Genomic DNA, 24,008 nt, shown 5'->3' with positions numbered 1-24,008 from the left:
TCAGTGTTTTTCCATCCCCCACCTTCTCCCTCATAACCCTCAAAGATTGTTTCTTTTTGTGTGTGAACTTTTTCATGAGTTTTTATAGTAGTATTTTTATTTTCATATAATATTTGTCCTTTTGTGATTGACTTATTTCACTCAGCATAAAACGCTCCAGATTCATCCATGTTGTGAGCTGCTTCGCAGATTCATCATTGTTCTTTATCGTTGCGTAAAATTCCATTGTGTGTATGTACCATAGTTTGTTTATCCATTCTGACATGCTATATTTTTAACACATCTCTCAGGTGATTTTTACCTATGCTAAGGTTCGAGGTCCCTAGGTGAGGCAAACAGTTTGCTCTTGGCTACTAACCCAAGGATTTGAGGTTTGAACCCACTCAGGAAGACAGGACTGGTGATCTGCTTCCTTAAAGATCACAACCAAAAAAACTGAATGGAGCAGTTCTACTGTATAACACATGGAGTCACTGTGAATTGGAATCAACTCAGTGGCAACGGGTTAAGGTTTGAGAACCACTCCCCTGTGGCTTATATGTTATTTCAGTGTTCCTCAAAGCTAAGCTAGAATTCCTAAAGTGTTAAGAATCCATTAGGTAATCACAGAGTTGTCTTTTTCCTTTGTAAATTTTGCAACTTTGTCCCCATTTTCAGCCTTAGTTACTTAAACCAACACAAATGATCAGTCTTGAAAATCTTAAAAGTTAATAACAAAGTGCATAAGGATCTAAAAATAGTAAAATAATACTATTGTTAATAATAATTGGAATATTAATAATAATTAAATAAAACAATTTACAGGTATTACATCCAAGAAACTAGTGGGTTCATTACTATTTCCCTTTTCAAATAAACTGAGGCCCAGAGAGGTTGAGTTACTTGTGCAAGGTCACACAGCTTACGTAGGATGGAATCAGGACCAGAATGAAGGCAGAATGACTCTATGGCCCGTGCTCAGTTTCTGCATTCCAAGGTGCTTGATACTTGAACAGTAAACTAGCTTCCTGAACTTTATTTTTTCATAGAATAGAGCTGAGACTGACCCGGAAGGCAGCCTATGTGAGATACTTCAACAGCGCAGCCTTCTTCTTCTCAGGGTTCTTCGTGGTGTTTTTATCTGTGCTGCCCTACGCAATGCTCAAAGGAATCATCCTTCGAAAAATATTCACTACCATCTCATTCTGCATCGTTCTGCGCATGGCTGTCACTCGGCAGTTCCCCTGGGCTGTGCAAACGTGGTATGACTCGCTCGGAGCAATAAACAAAATACAGGTAATGTGCCATAACTGTGCATCATATACAAGGATTTTATAATGTCTCAGAACTTTGCTAGTGGGCAGACTCTCTAGAGAGAAATTCTTGGTCTCAGGCCTTTTTAATAAAGCACAGGATTTTCTCTCTTGATGTCTAAATGTGGTCTAATAAGCACTTGTAATGAAAGCCTAGTGAAATAAAACAAAGTCAGATAAATTGAAGGAGATACTGTTTTTGTACTCCAGAGGATTTTATTTCAAGTAATTAATCAATAAGAGTGTCGGTTCTGACTCACTGTGGTCCTATGTGTATGTCAGAGTAGAACTGTTCTCCAGAGCATTTTCAAAGACTGATTTTTTGGAAGATCACCAAGCCTTTCTTCAGAGGTTAGCAGCCGAGTGCGTTAACCATGTGTACCACCCATTTAAAAAAAAAAACTTGTTACTGTTGAGTTGATTAGTCAATAGATTGGTTCTAATGAACTTGGCAAATGTACAAAAAGATGGCACAAATTTGCCAGAAAGTTATGAAACTTTCCAGCTAGTACTACACGTGTTTACCTTAAACTTTTCCAAACATATTCCTGGAAGGTATGATAGATGAGAATGACATTTTATGCCACATTAATTACCCTAAATTAATGCTAATGTGGCCACCAGCTTTGAAGAAAAGTGCTGAAATCCTGAGGCGATGAGACTCAATTGTGCAAAGCTAATTGAATCACTGCCATGATCGTGTGTGTGGTGATAAATATTACAATTTATAAGCAAATTAAATGTCTTTATTATACTTTTTTGATATTTATTTAAATATTTATCCCCCTCTCCCCGAAACAAGTCACTGTGATATACATAAAAATGAGCGTGAGGGGTGAACCACTTTTAGGTGGTTCTGCCATTATTTAGTCTAGGCCAGAGATTACTAATGGTGGTCCACAAACCTAATTTTGGCCCACAGACTTGTTTTGTTTGACCTTTATATTTTTAAAAAACTTTTAAATTAGTTGCCAGCATTGAAAAATTGGGAGATGTTACGTAAAAACGTTCTATTTTCAACTTCTTTTGAGGAATTTGAGTATCTAGTAACATGGGGCCATCCTTCCCCACACGCTGCGGCAGCTGCCCCTTCAGACGGATTCTGCCCCTCTTTGTTCATCACAACCTCCACCCAGTCCCCTTCCTCTATTATGTGACCTGCTTGGTCCCCAGAAATATGGGAGTTTGAGAACAGTGATTTGGACAAATTGATGAATGTCGCTCAGAGCCATAGTAGCTCTTGGAATTATCTTATTTCCTTTGTTAACCCGATCATAGCTGTGTGGGAGGATGAGATAGAGAGAGACACAACAGACAGGCTGGATTGAGAGAGAGTGACTGAACAACATAGAGACAGAGAAGCAGATCTCAAAAGCAAACCTGAGAGAAACCAAAAGAGAGACAGAGAAGAGCAGGGAAGAAAGGGAAGCAGGGAGGAAAGGACCAGGCTGTTTTCAATACCTCATATGGTGAAGACTTCAGCATGCGTGGACTTAATTCTTCCTTTCATTCCCCCTTTCCTAGGAAAATTCCTGTGATTCAGAGTTTTCAATAGAGCCCTTCTCTTACAATCATGGTGTGATGCCCTTAAACCAGTTAAGTCAGGTTTCATTCTTTATTTAACCCAGAGAAGTCACGCCAAAGGTGCCCTAATGGGGGTGCTATAAAGATGAAGACATTCATTTTCTCCCTGTCCTATTGCTGAATGGAGGCACATCAATGGGTAATTCAGGGTTGTTTTATTACAGTCATCACTAAGGTTAACGTGTACTAGTGCAAGGAAGAATCGGTTGTGTGTTAAAATCTAATGTATAAAAACAGCTTTATAAAATATCACGCGCTTGAAGAATGTATTTCCAATGCGATGAATCCTAAAAAACTGGTAAATTAACTTCAAAACATTGTTATAAAATTATTTTATTAAGATATAATTTTCAATTTAATTCATAAAATCCAAATATAAGCTGAAGTCCTACTATAGCATAAAATAGTTGTTAACAGTGCATGGATGTTATTATTGTGTTTAAACAATGTGTTTTTTCTCTCTTTTATAATTTTTTTTTTTTTTATAAATAGGATTTCTTACAAAAGCAAGAGTATAAGACGTTGGAATATAACTTAACAACTACAGATGTGGTGATGGAAAATGTGACAGCCTTCTGGGAGGAGGTCAGAATTTTTTTTTTTTTTAATTTTTTGCTCTACATACTTAAACATTTTCTTCTTTGTGAATCTGGTGTTCATATTAACAGACGATAAGGTTAGAATTATGATGTAACTGGTAGAACTGCAAAGAGAACCACTCCATTTATTTTATAGGTTACGAAGTGGGGGCCCAGGAATATTAAATACAGTATAGAAGTTCCTTAGTGTATTTTTTTAAGTTGTATAATTAGTCGCTATGAGTCGGAATCGACTCGACCACAGTGGGTTTGGTTTGTTTTTTTTTTGGTATAATTAGTTTCACATAAAAAAAACCAAATCTGCTGCCATCGAGTCAATTCAGACTCATAGTGACCCTATAGGACAGAGTAGAACTGCCCCATAGAGTTTTCGAGGAGCGCTTGGTGGATTCAAACTGCCAACCTTTTGGTTAGCAGCCGTAGTACTTAACCACTACACCACCAGGGTTTCTAGTTTCCCTTAATTTAGGAAATAATACAAAGATCATAGATTTTGGAATCAGATAGAGATGGGTTTGAATCCTGCCTGGGTGTGCCATTTACTATCTGTATAATACAGATCAAGTTATTTAACTTTATGGAGCCTTCAGCTCCCCATCTATAAAATGGGAGATATTAATACTTCTCTTGCAAATATATTGTGAGGATTAAATTATGTAAAGTGTTCAACAGAGTAGCATGCACGTAATAGTTGCTCAGTAAGTGTCACTTTCTCTGATCTCAAAGTTATAGTACAATGTGCTTTGTATACACCAGTCAATAAAAAGATGTATGAGAGTTATTCCGATGTATTGTTTTCTCCTCTTTTTACTTTTTTTCATTCGTTATGAAATATTTTCTTGTATTCCTTAAAGTCAGAGGGTAAATCTTACTAACAATTTTCAGCCTCTAAGGAAGCAACATCTGATTGTTGAGAATACCTATTAAATTCCCATTTCCTCATCACTTAGGCTTGTTGAGTAAAGATAGGAGTTAAAACCAATGTTCTATTCCTACATCTTTCACAGTCTGTTAAATCAGGTTTATTTATTTAAGTAACTTGACCACCAGGGTTTCATTTTATGTCATTTTTTAAAGATATAGGCAAGAGAATAATTCTTTACCTGCCTAGCAAAATTGTTTTGTGGAAAAGTGTGAAGATCAGATTTATTTTACTTGTTTTTAGGAATTTCAAACTAGGTATGAAGGGACAATAAGTTTGACATTTTTATTACTACTTTCAGATTGTTGTTTTCTCAATCTGGTGCAAAAATCCTCCGTTTCACTGTCACCCCATCTGATAAAATAGGTAACATGCTAAAACCTAACTGTGTGTCAGACACAGGATGAGCACTTTGTATGTTTTGTGTGATTTAATTCTCTCATCATACCTATGACTTTGGTAATACTAATATTCCCATTTTACCAATAAGGGAATGAAGGCTTAAAAATGTTAAGGCAGTTGGCTCAGGTCACACAACTGGCAAGGGCTGAAGCTGGACTTTGGACCCAGATGTCGCATTCTAGAGTCAGGATACTGAACCATGGCTGTATCCTTCTCAAGTCTTTTGACTTTCACCTATCAAACCCCAGGGCACTTCTTGATGGCTGTTAAGCTTCTACCGTGCTGTCCGAGACTTCAACATCCACATGAGAAAGCCTTCCAGCACTGCCCTTAGAACTTATATTTTCCAGTGACTTCTGTGGAAGTTTCCTTTCATAGTCATATCCTGAGCTTTGTGGGCACCCAGAATCATTCAACTTTGGAAGAGTCACACTTTGAAATTCTTTCGTTGCCCAGAATTTTCTACCCCTCTAGTGCTCTCAGTCTCATAATCCCACCTTTGTAGTGGTGTGCTGCTGAGTTGACTCGGACTCCTAGCAGCTCTATAAAAAAAAATAGCACAGAGTAAAACTGCCCAACATGCTTTCCTAGGCTGAAATCTTTACTGGAGCAGATCGCCAAGTGTTTTCTCTCACAGAGCCACTGGTGGGTTCTAACTGCTGACCTTTTGTTTAGCAGCCAAGCGCTTAACCATTGCACAACCAGGGCTCCTTATCCCACCTTTACTACCTTTCAGTTTCATCAAGATTTCTGGTCTCTTGACTTCTCCTCGTTGGACGCCTCAAGGCAGCGCCCAGCTGCATCTCACTGGCAGCTTGACCAGAGGGTAAGAGTATGCCTTCTGGAGCCACTCCCATGCCCTCTGAGGATGGGTGAGAAATGAGCAGTCTTCCTACAGGAACGTCTCTCCTTCCTACCCTAGCAACAGGACTGCCCTGCTTTGAGGAGGTCCCTTGGTGCAATAAAGTTTGGTAGCATCCTGCTCATGGCAATCAGGCAACTGCCCTTTCCCATCCAAGACCAATAGCTTGAGTTCTTCTCTCAGCTGCACTCTCAATTCCTATTTCTTTTTACTGAATCCTTCTCTGCGGAAAAAAAAAAAAAAAAACCTCTGCGGAGCATTCACTTTATCAGCGCTGGCAAGGGTAGTACAGCTAAGGAAAATCATACAGTGTAGTCACTTGTAAGTTTTACATGTTTATTGTTTCAGCTTCAATTGGGCCTGTAACTTTCTTGAGAAATCCACTCACTTGTCCTTAGTCAATTCCCTTTTCCCTTCCCTAAAAGCCATTCCAGATCTTTGCCACTTTCCTTTACCAACCTTTCCCAGGGTCTGTGGACTTTCACCAGATGGCCTTGTTGTCTCCAATATGCAGACAATAGAGGTCGTCATCATACATCAATGCCCCAGCTTCCACTAGTTTTCGTGAACTGAGTTTTAGTGAATCACGCTTTCCAGATTATTTTATCCACAGACCATCACTTCTGAATTTGCCTTGCCTGCATCATTAGTGGCTGTGGGCCTCCTTCTAGTATTTTTCATGATCTTTGTAGGTGGCCTCGTCCACACTCAGCTGACGCCAGTGTGCAGATGAATCTCAAAATGCAAACCTCTGACCCCAGTTTCTTTCCTGAACTTCATGGATGTATTTTCCTCGGTGCTCCTTACGCACGTCATGTTCACCACTCCCCAAGCTACAAATCCCCTCCTTCCAGTGCATTCTCCATCTTGTTTGATGGCATTAGCATCCAGCTGATTACCCAAGAGGCATGTTCCTGAGGATGTTTATATATGACTCCTCCCTCACTTTAAACCTGGGAGTACGTAAATACATTTCTCTTTACGTGCTAGGAAGCTGACTCCTCTCTCACATCAACCCCATAAGTAGGTAAAATCATTTCCAATTACGTGTTAGGAAGCTAAGGCTTAGACAGTTTATGTGACTAAACAAGGTTACACAACTAGTTAGGGCAGGGCTAAAACGTCAGGCTAGGTTTCTCTGACTCCAAAGCCCTTTTCTACTGCTTGTGAGAGAGGAAGTGGGGAAGGAGAAATGACAGACAAGTTCTCAGGCAGATGAAATCTAGGAAGGAGTACATTTGAATGTTGAGGGTCTGGAAAGAGATTCCGTTATAACTACGTGCACCAGATTCCTCTTGGATAATGCTTAGTACCACAGGGGCTGCTGGCTTTGGTTTGAAGACCACAAATTACCCTAAAGCTTTCCATGGTGGCAATAGAGAGGCTGGCAATTTTCAAAAGGTAATCCCTTCCACCCAGCTACTCTTGTTGCTAGTAGTGGTAGAGTCTACTCCAACTTATGGCGACCCCACGTGTTACAAAATAGAGCTGCTTTGTAGAGTTTTCTTGGCTGTAATCTTAACGGAAGCAGATCACTAGGCCTTTTATTCCATGATATTGCTAGGTGGGTTTGAACCACCAACGTTTAGGTTAGCAGTCGAACGCCAACTATTTACACCACCTAGGGACTTTGTGGAATTCATTTGGACCATCTGACAGTCTCATCACATTTATGCTCAGCACTAAGTACTTACAGAAATGCTTTGAGCTTCTCAGGGGAAGGTGCTACCAGTGTGATACAGTAGAAGGCAGTAGTAATCCCAGTCTGTGGCCCATTGGTTATGTGACTTTAGTCATATAGTCTGAGTCATAGTCTGCAGCTTTGTGAAAGATGGGGATTATAACATTTACCTTATATATTATTCTGAGGATTAGATAGTAATGTTTGCATACCCAGCATATAGGAGATGTGTAATATACATGTTAATTTAATTTCACTTGATAGTGGGCAAAGATCTGAGAAAGGGAAATTATATCTCCATGAAATGATATGATTATGATTTTCAAGTGTTTTGAATTACATGCTCTAGAAATCATGTGCTATGTAATTTTGTGCTATAAAGCATGGTTCACATGCCATTGGTTCTCGAAGTAATCATAAGTAAAACATATCAAAAATAACTGAGAAACTTTTCTTTTCCTATATATGTTTTTTTACAGGGATTTGGGGAATTATTTGAGAAAGCAAAACAAAATAATAACAATAGAGAAATTTCCAATGGTGATAACAGCCTCTTCTTCAGTAACTTCTCACTTCTTGGTGCTCCTGTCCTGAAGGATATCAATTTCAAGATAGAAAGAGGACAGTTATTGGCGGTTGCTGGATCTACTGGAGCAGGCAAGGTTGTCTGTTTTATTTCTCATCATGAAGCATTTAATTTGGCATGCACTTATTCTTTCTTTCTCTAGTTTGTAGTATAGGAAGCTATTTTGGAGAAATCCTTATGTATTAGGGGCATACTTGGTATAGTTTTTTTTTTTTAATTGTGCTTTAGGTAAAACTCTACAGCTTACATTAATTTCTCATTCAAAAATTTATACCCATATTGTTTTGCAACATTGGTTGCAATCCCCACAATGTGACAGCATGCTCCCCCTTTCTGCCCCAGGTTCCCTGTGTCCATTCGTCCAGTTCCTGTCCCTTCCTGCCCTCTTGTCTTGCTTTTGGACAGGAGTTGTCCATTTAGTCTCGTATATTTGATTGAACTAAAAGCATGTTCCTCACTTGTGTTATTTTTTGTTTTATAGGCCTCTCTAATCTTTGTCTGAAAAGTGGGCTTCAGGAATGATTTCAGTTCTGGGTTAGCAGAGTCTGGGGGCCATAGTCTCAGGGGTTCCTCCAGTCTTTGTCAAACCAATAAGTCTGATCACTTTTGTGAATTTGAATTCTGTTCTACATTTTTCTCCTGTTCTGTCAAGGACTGTTTGTTGTGATCCCTGTAAAAGCACAGTCATTGTGGTAGCCATGAACCATCTAGTTCTTCTAGTCTCAGGCTGGTAGAGGTTGAGTTTCATGTGGTCCTTTAGGCTAATATTTTTCTTGTGTCTTTGGTTTTCTTCCTTCTCCTTTGCTCCGAATGGGATGGGACCAATAGATGTATCTTAGATGACTGCTGGTAAGCTTTCAAGACCCCAGACACTACTCAACAAAGAGGGATGTAGAACATTTTCTGTATGAAGTATGTTATGTCAACTGACTTAGATGTCCCCCGAGACTATGGTCACCAGCCCCAGCCCCAGCCACTCGGTCCCTCAAAGTGTTTGGATATGCCTAGGAAACTTCCGTGCTTTTGCTTTGGTTCAGTTGTGCTTACTTTCCCTGTATTGTGTGTTGTCCTTCCCTTCACCGAAGTTGACATTTGCTTACTACCTAATTAGTGATTTTCCCTCTCCCTCTTTCTCTACCTTTGTAGCCATCAAAGACTTTTCTTTTCTGTGTGTAAATCTTTTCTTGAGATCTTATGATAGTGGTCTCGTACAATATTTGTCCTTTTGTGACTGGCTTATTTCACTCAGCTATAATGTCCTCCAGATTTACCCATGTTGGGTGATTTTTTTTAAAAAGAATACAAACTATTCCATTGATAATTTTCTCTAGCTTTTTATTTCCTAATATTATTTCCAATAACTTTCCTTCCATATCTTTGTATCTTGCATAGCATTCAACCCAGCGTCATGAACATGGTGGGCATTCAGTAACTTCAGTGAACAAATTAACCATCCATTTTTACCAGTCTTTGACACAAATATTTTCTCAGAACTGGTCCAGGAAAATCATAACTTAGATTTTACCTCAGGAACCACAGAGGCAAAAGGCTTCCATTTTATTGGTGTTAGAATTTTGGAGAATGGACTCAGACTTGCTTTGATATATTATGAAGAAAAGTTATTGAGTGGGGTAGGATTTTGAGGGAACTACATAGGATATATAAACTTATTGAGTTTTGGTCAGCCTTGTCCCTCCATTACTTACAGACACTTTCCAGACCCAGGGATATTTGGAGATAAATCTGACAAAATCTAATAGGTCAGAAAGCAAAAATGGCCAAAGGGTCAAAATTTGTTGTCAAGAGAAGAGATGACTAAGGAGTGACTTTATAATGAATGATCTTTCAAGCATATGAGCTATCATTCAGGTAACAATAAACACTTGCTCTCTATAACTATCAAGGAAATACTTTTAAAGGGCATGAAGGAACCAAATCAGAGGTAAGAAAGAACAGCTAAGGTTTTCAGATATTTGCTTTGGAAGTCCATAAAAATAGACCCTTGTTTTCATTTGACTGTTATTTCAGCTGTTGGATTTTCCAGATACATAAGAAATAGTTTAGTGACTTCTTAACACTTTTCAAGATATGTTCTAGAGTTAAACCCCAGGACATAATAAAGAAAGAAAGATAAAAGCAGTGCCGCTGTAAGATAAAAATGTAAATGAAAATAGAAAATAAGACAGGCTCCTGAAAAGCAGTTTTTAAAATTAATATCCAATATAGAGAACCATATTTTGAAGAATTTAGTCTTAGACTTGGGAAGCAAAATGCCACAGAAAGTTTCTAGTCACTGAATTTGGTGTCTACTAACAATACAATTTGCTCAGTGCTCTCTGTAGTTACATTTCCTTACATGTGAAACACTCTTTTTAAATAAAGTAGCTGTTTGTGCTTCTTCTTCTTGTAAAAGCATTTCCTACTTGTCATCTTTTTTTCCTTCTATTTTTTGTATGATACTACTGGCGATTTTCATGATTAAAAGAAAATTATACCAAAGGAAGAGTTGCTATCAAACAAGTTACAGATTATCTAAACAAAGAGGTTTACTTATGAGAGAATAGTAATTATGTTTCATAGAAGTTTAAAAATTAATTCTGTGTTTATGTGTTTAAAATGAATTCTATAAAAGACGTGCAAAAATAGCTTTGGAACTACAAATTACAAGACTTCCCAGCAATTAAATTTCAGGCAGTTGTATTAAGAATCGGTAAGCATGGTAAGCAGATACTGGCTGGACTTGTGATCGCCTGTTCTGGGAAGCAGCTATGAAGACAGTTGGATGAAGGCAGCGGTTCCTTAGGAGTAGTTAAGTCCTTCTGAGAAATAGCAATAGCATTTGTAAGCTGAATCTAGGAGGCCTTTTCATAGTAGGAGGAATGGAGCATTTTATCATTTTTTTTGGACAGGAGTTCTAGCTAAAATACAAGAAGGAATATTTTAAGTACTCCCCCACTCAATTTGGTAATTTGTATCAAAAGCCTTAAAAATAACCTAGTAAGTTTTCTACTTGTATGACATTATCCTTATATGTGTACAGAAATTTGATATAAAGATATTCATTACAACATTGTTTTCAATAGTCAAAAATTGAGGAAAAAAACCCTAAATGTCTAGTAAGAGGGGGCTGATTAAATAAATTTTGGTGTAGCTATAGAAGGAGCCTTGGTGGTGCAATGATTAAGTGCTCGGCTGCTAACTGAAAGGTTAATGGTTTGAACCCACCCAGCGGCCCCTCAGGAAAAAGACCTGGAGATCTTCTCCCATTAAGATTCTGACTCATAGTGACCCTACAGGACAGAGTAGAACTGCCCCATAGGGTTTTCAAGGAGCACCTGGTAAATTCGAACTGCCGATCTTTTGGTTAGCAGCCATAGCTGTTAACCACTACACTCCCCAGGACTTAGATTACACCCTGGCAAACCCTATGAAGCAGTTCTACTCTGCCCTATAGGGTCTCTATGGCCCCTAATTTCAACATCAACATATAATGGCATAGTATTCGGTCAGTAAAAGATATGTTAAAGGTTGACTCTGAAGGATGTGAATGATATAGTATTAAGTGAAGAAAGACAACAGATTACAAATGAGCGTGTACTTTAAAATCCACATTTTTTGAAACGCACGTATATGTGTATGTGTATATGTGTGTCTGGAGGGACAGATGACTCAAGTTATTATCTTTGACATGTGTATTTTATGTCTATGCATTTTCTAAAATTTTCAACAATACTCTATTTTATTGATAAAGCAGTAAAGTCACGTTTATTTTGTCATTATCTCCTATTGTAATAGCCTAAACTGTAAGAGCATGATGTTGTTTTCATTTTTATATCCCAAGGACTACCACAGTGCCTGGCACGTGATAGGTGCTTGATAAAAACGTTTTTAACTGAATATCTTTGCAAAAATGCTTTACATTTTGTTCCCAAGTTTGTTAAGTATCTTACACTCATGAAACATCCTTGAATGATTTTAATTCTGAAAAATTGGTCTAGGAGTCTGCACCACTGGGGGGCCATTGAGTGAAGCTGACCGTCTTGTGGTATCTCATCCAGGGTGTGGGGGTTTTCTGTCCTTTGCTGTCCCCAGCACTAGCGAACCAGTTCTGTGGCCTTCCTGACAATCTCTGACACCATGTAGTCTCTATCATCCATCTTTGTTTCCCTCTGGTGCTATTTTTGCTTGGTTTTATAATAATTGAACATCAGGATGTATGGAATAAACTACTAGCTCTTGTTTTTGCTTACATTAAAAATAAGTTACAAATGTCCATGAAGTGTTTTATCTAGATTTTGGCATTTTGAGAGATACAAAGTCAAGTGAAAACATCGTTGAATATAATAGCTATTATCAGGCAAATCTACTGCAAAAGGCCTCTTTAAAGTGTTAAAAAGCAAAGATGTCACACTTTGAGGACTAAGGCGTACCTGACCCACACCACAGTGTTTTCAGTTGCCTCACATGCCCTCAAAAGCTGGCCAATGAATAAGGAAAACCAAAGAAGAATTGATGCCTTTGAATTATGGTGCTGGCAAAGAATATTGAATATACCATGGACTGCCAGAAGAATGAACAAATCTGTCTTGGTAGAAGTATAGCCAGAATTCTCAGAAGTACATACTTTCGACATGTTATCAGGAAGGACCAATCTCTGGAGAAGGATATCATACTTGGTAAAGCAGAGGGTCAGCGAAAAAGGGGAAGCCTCTCAACAAGATGCATTGACACAGTGGCTGCAACAGTGGGCTCAAGCATAACAATGATTGTGAGAATGGCGCAGGACCGGGCAGTGTTTTGTTCTGTTGCACACAGGGTCACTATGAGTCGAAACTGACTTGATGGCAACTAACAACAACAACATGTTAAATGATGTTTTCATTTAACTTTGTATCTCTCAAAATGCCAAAATTTTGTGAAGACAATTCAAAAGTGGTTGCAGCAGTACATCAACAGCGAACTGCCAAAAATTCAAGCTGGATTCAGAAGAAGTTGTGGAATGAGGAATATCATTGCTGTCAGATGGGTCTTGGTTGAGACCAGAGAATGCCAGAAAGATGTTTAACTGTGTTTTATGGAGTAATTAAAGGCCATCGACTGTGTGGATCATAACAAATTATGGTTAACATTGTGAAGAATGGAAATTCCAAAACACTTAGTTGTGCTCATGAGGAACCTGTACACAGACCAAGAGGTTGTCATTTGAACAGAACAAGGGGATACTGTGTGGTTTAAAATTAGGAAAGATGTGCATCAGGGTTGTATCCTTTCACCATACATATTCAGTCTGTATGCTGAGCAAATAAGCCGAGAAGCTGGGACTATACCAAGAAGAACTTGACATCAGAATTGGAGGAAGACTCATTGACTACCTTCGATATGTAGATGACACAACCTTGCTTGCTGAAAGTGAAGAGGACTTGAAGCACTTACCGATGAAGATCAAACACTACAGCCTTCCATATGGATTCCACCTCAATGTAAAGAAAACAAAAATCCTCACAACTGGACCAATAAGCAACATCATGATAAATGGAGAAAATATTGAAGTTGTTAAGGATTTCATTTTGCTTGGATCCACAATCAACATGCGTGGAAGCAGCAGTCAAGAAATCAAATAACATATTGCATTGGGCAAATCTGCAAAAGACCTCTTTAAAGTGTTAAAAAGCAAAGATGTCACTTTAAGGACTAAGGTGGGCTTGACCCAAGCCATGGTGTTTTCAATTGCCTTGTATGCACGTGAAAGCTGGATGATGAATAAAAAAGACCAAAGAGGAACTGATGCCTTAAGAATTATGGTGTTGGTGAAGACTATTGAATATACCATGGGCTGCCAGAAGAATGAACAAATCTGTCTTAGAAGTAGAGCCAGAATGTTCCTTAGAAGTGAGGATGGCGAGACTTCATCTCATGTACTTTGGACATGTTATCAGGAGGGACCAGCCCCTGGAGAGGAACATGCCTGGTAAAATAGAAGGTCAGCAGAAGAGAGGAAGACCCTCAAAGAGATGGATTGACATAGTGGCTGCAACAATGGGCTCAAGCATAGCAACAATTGTGAGGATGGTGCAGGACCTGGCAGTGTTTCATTCGGTCATACACAGAGTCTCTATGAGTTGATACTGACTCAACGGCACATAAGAACAACATATATATACATGTATATAAATGTATATATATTTATAAAACCTGAGTAATAAGATCCATACCGTGTGTGAATTTATAAAGGTGCTATATGGAAATTACACTTGTAGTTTTAACTTTTATGTAAAAAGATTTTACACAAAAGTAAGATACTTCTGATTTTTTTCCATACAGTAAGGCAATAAAATCTGTTGAAATAGATAGTACAAAGGTATCTATTACTTTCTCCCTAATAGAATTTGTTGTTATTGGCATGTGCCATTTAGTTGATTTTGACTCCTAATGACCTCACGTGACAGAGTAGAACTGTCTCCTGGAGTTTTCTGGGCTGTAATCTTTATGGAAACAGATAGCCAGTTCTTTCTCCTGCAGAGCCCCTGGGTGGGTTTGAACTGCCAACCTTTTGGTTAGCAGCCAAGCACTTAACCATTGAGCCACCAAGACTTCTTAATATATTTTAGGTGATATTATTATCATTTATTAAAATTGAATAAAAATAGAAAATTAAAATATATAAAAGGATGAAAATTTTCTCTCTCATCTACCCATTTTCCATTCTCCGCTGCTACCTCCCCACCCCAGGTAGTCACTTTTGTCAATTTTTTAAGTATCTTTCCAGAGACTTTTTTTGTGTATATGGACTATGTGTATGTATATATATATTATGTATATATATATTTTTAATTGTCTCTACTTCTCTTCTTATATAAAATGTATCATTCCATAACATAGTTTTATTCCTTGCTTTTCTCACTGAAGTATATATTTTGGAGAACTTTCCATATTCAAAGTAGAGAAAACTTCCTCATATATGTTGTTGTTGTTAGGTGCCATTGAGTCGGGTCCAACTCATAGCAACCACATGTACAACAGAGCAAAACACTGCCCAGTCCTGCACCATCCTCACAGTCATTGCTGTGTCTGAGTTCATTGTTGCAGCTGCAATAGCTGGATGAATGTTCTGTAATGTAATGAATCATCTATTGATTGACATTTCAGTTACTTCTAACATTTTGCTAACACAGACAGTAATGCTGTAATTACTCTTGGTACACGTGCCAGTTAGCACATCTGCAAATGTATCATTAGGATAGCTTCTTAGAAGTGGAATTCTAAGGTAAAGCGTGTGTGTATTTGTAATTTTGATACATATCGCCAAACTTTCCTCCCTAAAAACCGTACCAGTTTATACTTTTCTGTACAGTCTATGTGAGTGCTGATTTCCCCACAGCATTGCCAGCGCATCACATTATTTAACTTTTGAGTTTTTTCAATCCCCTAGGGGAAAATGGTATGTCAGAATATTTTAAATTTCCATTGCTCTTATAATAAATAATCTTTTCATATGTTTAAAGGCCACTTATATTTTCATTTTCAGTGAAATACCTGTACGTTTCACTGAAATTCTTTGTACATTTTTCTAATGAGTGGTTGGTCTTTTTCCTTTTGATTTTAGGATACTTTATAAAGAGGTAAATTACCCCTTTTTGTGATATAAGTTGCAAATATTTACTTCAGTTTGTCATTGTTTTCCATGTAAAAGTTTGGTATTTAAATGTGGCTCACTTTATTTTATGGCTTTTGTATTTTGAATCAGAAGGCCTCCCTCATGCCACAGTTTGCTTTTTAGGGATCCTCCAGTGTTTTAAGTATTTTATTGTTTCATTTTTTGCACTTAGCTTTTTGACTTATTTGAAATTCATTGTGCATATGGTGTGAGATATAGATAATTTTTTTGTTTGCCCTCCAGATGGCTTTCCAGTTGTCCAACACCATTTGTTGAATCTTTCCCTCACTATTTTAGATGCCACCTTATCAAATACTAATTCCTTTATGCATTTGGATCTGTTTTTGTACTTTCTATTCCACTGGTTTGTCTGCTTATTCATGTACCAGTGCTACACTTTTATTTTAAAGTTACTGAATCCTCATAATATAATTTAAGGTAATGCATTATAATTAAATTATTGAGTAATTATAGTATCACTTACTCTTCATTTAACAAATATTTTTTGAGTAGCTACTTTGTGCCGGGCACTATTCTAGACTCTGAGGATATGTCAGAGCCCACGACATAGTCCCACACTCACTCCAAGGAACTTAATTTCTAGTGCGGGATGACAGACAATAAATAAATAAATAAATATATGGGATGTCGCTTGATGATAAATCTTATGAAGACAAATATAGCAGAGAAGGACTGGTGACAGGGGTGTGATTTTAAATAGGGGTGATAGGAAAGGCCTGATTAAAGGTAACCTTTGAGCAAAGACTAGACGGCGAGAGATTAAGCCACGTGGACATCTAGGCGAAGAGTCCTTTAGGTAGAGGGTGCAGCAGGTGCATAGCCTTGAGTGAGACTATGCCTGGCTAGTTCAAAGAAGGGCAAGAAGGCTAGAGGGGCTAACACAGAGTGAGCTGGGAGAGGGCAGAAAGGGAACTGTCAGAGAAGTAAATGTTGGGGGTATGGGGGTGTGGGGGCCCAGATCATAAAGGGCTTTTGTCTTAGTTTCTTAGTGCTGTTATAACAGAAATATCACAAGTGGGTGGTTTAGACAGAAATTTATTTTCTCACAGTTTGCTGTTGTGAGTTGTGGTCAAGTCAATTCTGACTCATGGCAAATCCCATGTATGCAGACTAGAACTGCTCCATAGGCTTTTTAAGGCTGTGAACGTTTGGAAGTAGATCATCAGGGTGCATTTGAACTGCCAACTTTTCGACTGCCAGTTGAGTGCTTAACCATTGGTGCCATCTAGGGGGACCTTTTCACAGTTCTGAAGGCTAAAATTCCAAATTCAAGGCACCAGCTCTAAGGGAAGGCTCTCTCTCTGTTGGGTCCAGGGGAATATTCTTGTGTCAGCTTCTCTAGTCGGCCATACTTGGAGTTCCTGGGCTTGTAGATATATCTTTCTCTATCACCTTGTGATAGTGTCTGACACACCTTTCTTCGTGGAACGGCTGGTGTGTTCAAACCGCCGACTTTTTTGGTTAGCAGCCAAGAGCTTAATCGCTGCACCACCAGGTTTCCTTCTCTAAAGGTTAACCAAAAAAAAAAAAGAAAGAAGGAAAAGAAAACAAACAAACAAAAAAACCAAACCCATTGCATCCATTCTGACTCAGCCCCTCCATAGGACAGAGTAGAACTGCCCCATAGGGTTTCTGAGGAGTGCCTGGTAGATTTGAACTGCCAAACTTTTGGTTAGCAGCTGAACTCTTAATCACTGCACCACCAAGTTTTCCATAAAGATTATAGCCTAGAAAATCCTATGGAGTGAGACACAATAGAAGATCCTTGATAGAATGGGAGAAAAATGTAGAACAAAATTCAAATTCCTAAAAAGAGCCAGGCCTAGTGGATCAATAGAGACTAGAGGGACCCCTGAGACTATCACCCTGAGATACCTTTTAAACTTGGCACTGAAGCTACTCCTGGAGGTCACCTTTCAGCCAAATAATAGATTGGCTTATAAAGTAAACAATATCACCCATAAGGAATGTGCTCCCTTAAACAATCAACTATATGAGACCAAGCAGTCAACATTTACCCAAAAGCAAAAGGGAAAGCAAGGAGGGAAAGGGAAAGCTAGATCAATGGAAACAGAACAAACAGAATGGAAATAACGAGAATGCTGACATACTATGGAAATTGTAGCCAATGTCACGGAACAATTTATGTAAAATTGTTAAATGGGAACCTAATTTGCTGTGTAAACTTTTTACCTAAAACACAATAAAATATCAAAACAAAACAAAATCCTATGGGGCAGTTCTGCTCTGTCACATGGGGTCACTATGAGTCAGGATCAATGGCACCCAACAACAACTACATTTTCCTTTGTGGTTCATCCAATTTCATCTTCATTTCTGTTGTTTTATTATTTTACTTTACTTTCCTGAGCTTTGCCAGTCTGTGCTTAAGCTCCTTCTGTTGTTTGGTCATTTCTTCTCTGAGCTCTGTGTCTTTGTTTTGTGGGCTTCCTTCATTTTTTTCTTCCCATAGTATCTTTGTTTTTGTGTTGTGTGACTTCTATTATTTATATATTAATGAGTTAAGTATTTGATTTTATTGGATTAGCTCCTTACAGATTCCTAGACAGGTGGCACCAGGGTAGACCTTCCACACTTACCACCCAAAGGTTCTATTTTTACTTTCTGTCACAGAGATAGTCTGCTTCTGCAAGTTTGGATCATCCGTGTAATTATTTGGATAGCACTCTCTTTGTTTCTCTGACCCAAATTTTGTTCAGAAAGTCTTCTGTGACCTGCTCAACTCATCCCTGTCTGTGTGTTCATTGTTGCAGACTTTGGAGGGAGCCTCTCACCTTCAGAGAGAGAGTCTTTGTGTCAGTACTTGCTGAGAGCGACACTTTGCTGGACCTCCTTGCCACTGTGTTCTTTGGAATCTCATCTACTTTTAACATTGCCGATTTGAACCCACCAGCTCCTCTGCAGGAGAAAGATGTGCCATCTGCTTCCATAAAGATTACAGCCTTGGAAGCCCCATGGGGCAGTTCTACTCTGTCCTATAGGTTTGCTATGAGTTGGAATTGACTCGATGGCAATGGGTTTATATCTATTTTAGAGTCTGCACATTATATCTTTCTCCTATTTTCAATGAAAATAGATTTTTTTTGTTCTTTTTTTTTGCTTTAAAATGATTTCCAGGAACAAGAGGGGAAGATGTTGACCTACATAGTCAATTTCATAAGGGAATACTAATAAAATTTTTAATAAAATTTGCTACAGTTAATGAATAAGGAAGTCCATATTTATTCCTTCTCAGCAATATTTCCTAAATGAATAATCTATTCATTCTTTACTTTTTTATTTCCTTGACTCCCCAAATGGTTTCAATCCCCAGAATTCCACCAAACCCTTCCTCATAATGTAATCAATGACTTCTTAATACAGGGGACAAGTTTAGTCTTTATTCTCCTTTTAATCTCTTTGGAGTCTGACCTCTCATTCCTTCTGGAAACTCTCTCTTTCTTGCCTTTCTTGATATAACTGCCTGCCAGTTTCCCTCAACTCTCTTGAATCACCCTTTCTCCTTTTCTTTTCCTCAGCTCAGTTGTTGGTGTTCCCGGGGGTTTTGAATCTTGCTCTCATCTCACTTTACACATTCTCCTTTGGTGAGTTCATCTGTACCTATGAGAGTATAGCATTATGGTTACCTTTCTGTACCTAATTCCTTCTTTGTAAGATGAGGATAATACTGAATCTATCCCATAGGGTCATTGTAAGGATTAAATAAATTAATAATAACAATAAATTAATATAGAACAGTGCCCAGCACAGAGCAAACACTCAACAAATATCAGCTGTTAACTAACCTTTCTGTGACTGCCATGCAATGTACTCCAACAACCTGAATTAGGCACCCCTTCTCTACGAACCTCTATCGTAGCCCTTAATACACTCTGTTGTAATTGTCTCTTTTATTCCTCTGTGTATCTTTACTGCACAGCAGAGTACCTAGAACAGGATATGGTTAATAAATTTTGAATCAAATGGGTTAACGGAGCCTTTAAAATCAGGGTTCCTTTGTTTAGGATGACAACTTGAGGCAAGTGAATCCTGCAAGTGATTTGACCAAATGACTTAATAGCAATATTTTTTTTCTTTCCAGACTTCACTTCTAATGATGATTATGGGAGAACTGGAGCCCTCAGAGGGTAAAATTAAGCACAGTGGAAGAATTTCATTCTGTTCTCAGTTCTCCTGGATCATGCCTGGCACCATTAAAGAAAACATCATCTTTGGTGTTTCCTATGATGAGTATAGATATAGGAGTGTCATCAAAGCCTGCCAGCTAGAAGAGGTAAGCAATTGTGTGAAAAATGTCTAATAATGCCTAGGAAACCTTCAAAGTACCTAAACTACGTGTTTAATTCCCTGTTCAATCAAGCAGTCAGCCTACATGTGTTAATCAGGTTTCCTCTCTGGGTAAACTACTGTGGCTAATCAGATAATAAAACACATGGCCTGCTTTCCAGAAGCTTGAAAACACACAAAAAAATAGATGCAGCTTATTTTTTAAATGACTGGCTGGTTTAATTACAGTAAAAGCTTTTTATGAACATGGTGGGAATTTTGTTCACTTATTAGTCAGACAGATGACCTCCATGCATATTTATATGGCATGCACTTTTAAAATATACTCTGAAAATTTCGTGAGAGGATTTTAATAATTTTAATAACACCATAGCCTAATGAAATAAACACTGACCTATTAGTAGAGAATCAAAGAGCAAATTGTGATTGTATCTTATCTTTTGTCCTTGAATATATAACCATAAACCTCTAGTATCTACAGTTCTCTGAAACAAAATGAAGGTGATGCTATTGACTCATTTCATAATAATATTAAGGAATGGACTAATTATCTGGAAATTACATAAAGGTATTTCAAGTGAAATTAGTATGTTCTTTGCAATCTCAACAGCTTTTAACATCGGTCTTGTGCTCTTCAATACATACATTGTATGATACAGGTGTTCAATAATTATTGATGTAAATCTTGGGGCAGAGAAGATGTTATTGTGAGGTTTGTCAGAAATATTGCCTGGATAGTGACCTGGATTTAAAATCATTATCTTTGATAGATGGCATTTGGCACTAATGGATTCCTGTAACCTTTTTGGAAAAAAAAAAGTTATGGGAATAAATAAAACGAAGCTTAAAATACAGTGCGTGAGAAAACGGAAAAAGGCTAGTGGTGAATTAGACAGAAACTATAGTTCTTACAAAAGAGGGCTACACACTTGTACAAGTGGCTCAGTACTATAGTTTTTAAAGCCCTCATTCTCTTGTTTTCTACACATTTTGAAAGCAAAATGAAAATAAAAAGTATTTTTGTTTATTTTCTGAATGTCCTGAAAAAACATTAGATTTACTTTGAAGAAGATAATCTTCATTCCTCAAAAGTCCTTCTTCCAGGAATAGTATTTCACAACCTGGAGGTTGGAACAGTCAGAGAATTTGCTACAAAAAAAATTTTAGTGATTCTAGAGAACACAGATATTTTTCTAGGATGGGAATAGGATATAGGAGTGGTTGAACCTTGCAAGATAAATCATGGGTCTTATTACTGAAAAATTGTTGAAGGTTTTCTTGTGTACTTTATTCCTGCTTTGAATGTAACTTTTTCCATAGAAATAGTTTTATAAATGGTGATTTGATTCCCCAAGTTAACCTGTAAAAGTATATTTAACTCATATAGAATATAGTTTTATTACTAATTTTAAGAGTTATGGGTCCCTCATCCATGGAATGAGCATTTACTAACTTCTAAACACTCTGCTGTATCCCGGGAATACCAAGTTGACTAAGACATAGTCCATTCTTCTAGGGGTTACTCTGATGGAACAACACATGATGGAATTCCAAGAGTGGCAATAATGAAACTTACGGCTTCAGTAGAGATTTTTGAGTAAGATAACCTGCTGCCGATGAGTCACTTTCGACTCATAGTGACCCTATAGAACAGAATAGAACTGCCCCATAGGATTTCCAGGGCCGTAATCTTCATGGAAGCAGACTACCACATTTTTCTCCCTCAGAGTGGCTGGTGGGTTCAAACCATCTTTCAGCTAGCAGCTGAGTGCTTAACCACTGTGCTACCAGGACTCCTTTGATTAAGATGAGAGCTACCAATAGAGAGAAGGTTAAGTGGATGTGAAGAAGCAGAAGATTAATGAATAAGTAGTCATTGAATTGTTGAAAAGATTAGATGAGATATATGTAAGGTGACTAACACAGCATCTGGTGAAAAGTAGCCATTCAGTAAAGATTAGCTCATTTCCACTTCTTTGAGATGGAAAATACTGCTAGAGCTCATGAGGTAGGAGACATGCCTGTGAGAGTCAGGTCTCGTTACAGTATGACTACTATGGGAACAAGATGGAGAATGAAGTAGTTAAGAAGAAGGAGGAATCATGAAGCCACAGAATCATGAAAAGTCATCCGTATGAATTTTGTTGTTCACAAGAGTACTTATAAGAGAAAACTGAAGTAGTGGTCATCTGTAAATATGGTAGTTGGTCTGCGTGACACAACCAGCAAAAGTTGGGTTATTCAGTGGAAGAAAACAAATGACATGAGATTCCAAAGGTAAGTGTAGGCACATGCTCCAGAAACGGCATGGGGATTGGGAAGTGGTCCCAGTTCCTGTATCCCTTTCAGATCCACAGACACTAGTTGTGTTATCACCTTATGCCAAACACTGTATACTGTGGTAGGGGTAGAGTGGATACAAAATGAATGCTTTGTCATCCCTTCCCTTGAAGAACTTAACAGGCTGGTAAGAGAGAAATATACATAAAGAGACCATGTTAGGATAGAGGTACTGTTAGGGCACTACAGAAACCCAGCTGAGGGCTTTTAGTCTGCTTGGGCAATTCAGAGAAGGCTTTCTATAAGAACAAGCACCTTGAAAGATGAGTAAGATATGGAAAAGATATTCTAGACAGAGGAGACTGCGTAAGCAAAAACATGAAGACATGAAACCACTTGGCTTGCGCACAAGCATATTGGCAGAACCAGAGTGTAACTGGGATAGTAAGGAGTATTGAAGCTGGTGGGCCATATCCTGGGGACCTGGCATACCAGTTTCAAGAATTTGATCTTATAGATCTTTAATCGGGGGAATGACATACTCAGTTTTGTATTTTAAATATATATCACTTTGGCTATGTTGTGAGTAGCAGAATTAAGGCAAGGTTAGAAGGTTTGTGGGATAGAAAAAGAACATAGACTTTGAAATCTGACAAAGCCAGGTTACTAAAGACAGTTACATAACCTTGCTATAATTTGAGTTTTCTCCTTGCAATATGGGAATAATATTACCTATTTCATAGAGTTTGTGCATTGTTCTGGCATAGGAAGTACTTAATAGGTAAAAGCAGCTATTAGTTGTAGTAATACTATTTACTATTCTGACTAGAAGGAGTAGACCAGTAGGAAGCTATTTCAGTTAACCAGGTAACGGTTGTGATGGACAAGAAGAAAGAAAAGTTCAGCAGAGGGCTTGTGAATGGACCAGGAATGTCATCTTTATGTGCCATTTGCATCCATAGGAAAGGGCATCAGGGAATATGGCCCTTCAGGGAGGAGGGAGTCCTAAAGAAATTAGAGGAGGAGAGGCATTAGTTTAGGATTTAAGATTCCTTGCACAACAGGAATCAGGAAGGTAACAGGGAGAAATGTTTAGGAAGTAGGAGTTGCAGTGAGCCATTGAGAACTGAGATGTCTGATCAAGGCAGAGAGATCACAGGTCTTGCTAGCAGAGTATTTAGAGAGGACACCACTAGATGGGATTTAATAAACACTTTTTAATAATGATGGTGACCTCTAGACTAGTTTGTTTTTTAATGTGCAATTGACTTACTTCCCTCTTTGCCTAAAATGTCAAATAAAACAGTCAACTTTGCCTTTAAAACAATCCTCGAGCTACTGCTCCTTTCTGTCCTGCTGAGTTTTGCAACTGATTTATGCCTCCTAGTCATCGAATGACAGGCAAAAACACCCAGGTGTCTTATAAATCCCTTGTATTATACCTACTCAACTACACGGTAAATTCCTTGAAAACAGCAACATTAAAAAAAATTTTTTTTTTGTATACTCCACCTAGCACATTGATAAGCAAAATGGTAAATTCTTGTTGGATGACAGTTTCAGAGATGTTTGGAAGTGGGTGTGTCAGCTGCAAGAATGTTGCTCAGAAAATGTCCTCCCATGAGCCTGACCATCTCAGGGCAGCAGATTACCACTGGGAGTAACAAATACAAGTAATTAAAAGTGCTAGACTTTTTTGACAATCAAATCGGAAGTTTCCCCTATTTTTGGTGACTTATTTTTGTATTTTGTTTTGTTAAACAAGTCTTCTCACCTTTGAAAAAGGCCCACAAGAATCTCAATGCAGTCTATTGCCT

At 38.1% G+C, this 24,008-nt stretch overlaps 1 protein-coding gene across 1 annotated transcript in view; it reads left to right on the top strand.

Moving 5' to 3' along the window:
* CFTR (CF transmembrane conductance regulator) overlaps positions 1 to 24,008 on the top strand; it is a 196,596-nt gene that overhangs the window by 60,454 nt on the left and 112,134 nt on the right. The window contains exons 8-11 of the mRNA XM_064290397.1: positions 1,029 to 1,275; positions 3,369 to 3,461; positions 7,822 to 8,004; positions 19,706 to 19,897. Of these exons, the coding sequence (XP_064146467.1) occupies positions 1,029 to 1,275; positions 3,369 to 3,461; positions 7,822 to 8,004; positions 19,706 to 19,897 (715 nt within the window). The remainder of the gene's footprint in view (positions 1 to 1,028; positions 1,276 to 3,368; positions 3,462 to 7,821; positions 8,005 to 19,705; positions 19,898 to 24,008) is intronic.

The sequence above is a fragment of the Loxodonta africana genome, chromosome 8 (assembly GCF_030014295.1).
Source record: "Loxodonta africana isolate mLoxAfr1 chromosome 8, mLoxAfr1.hap2, whole genome shotgun sequence".
Classification (NCBI taxonomy): Eukaryota; Metazoa; Chordata; class Mammalia; order Proboscidea; family Elephantidae; genus Loxodonta; species Loxodonta africana.
The sequence above is the reverse complement of the archived record's forward strand: the minus strand, read 5'-3'. Positions and strand labels throughout refer to the sequence as shown.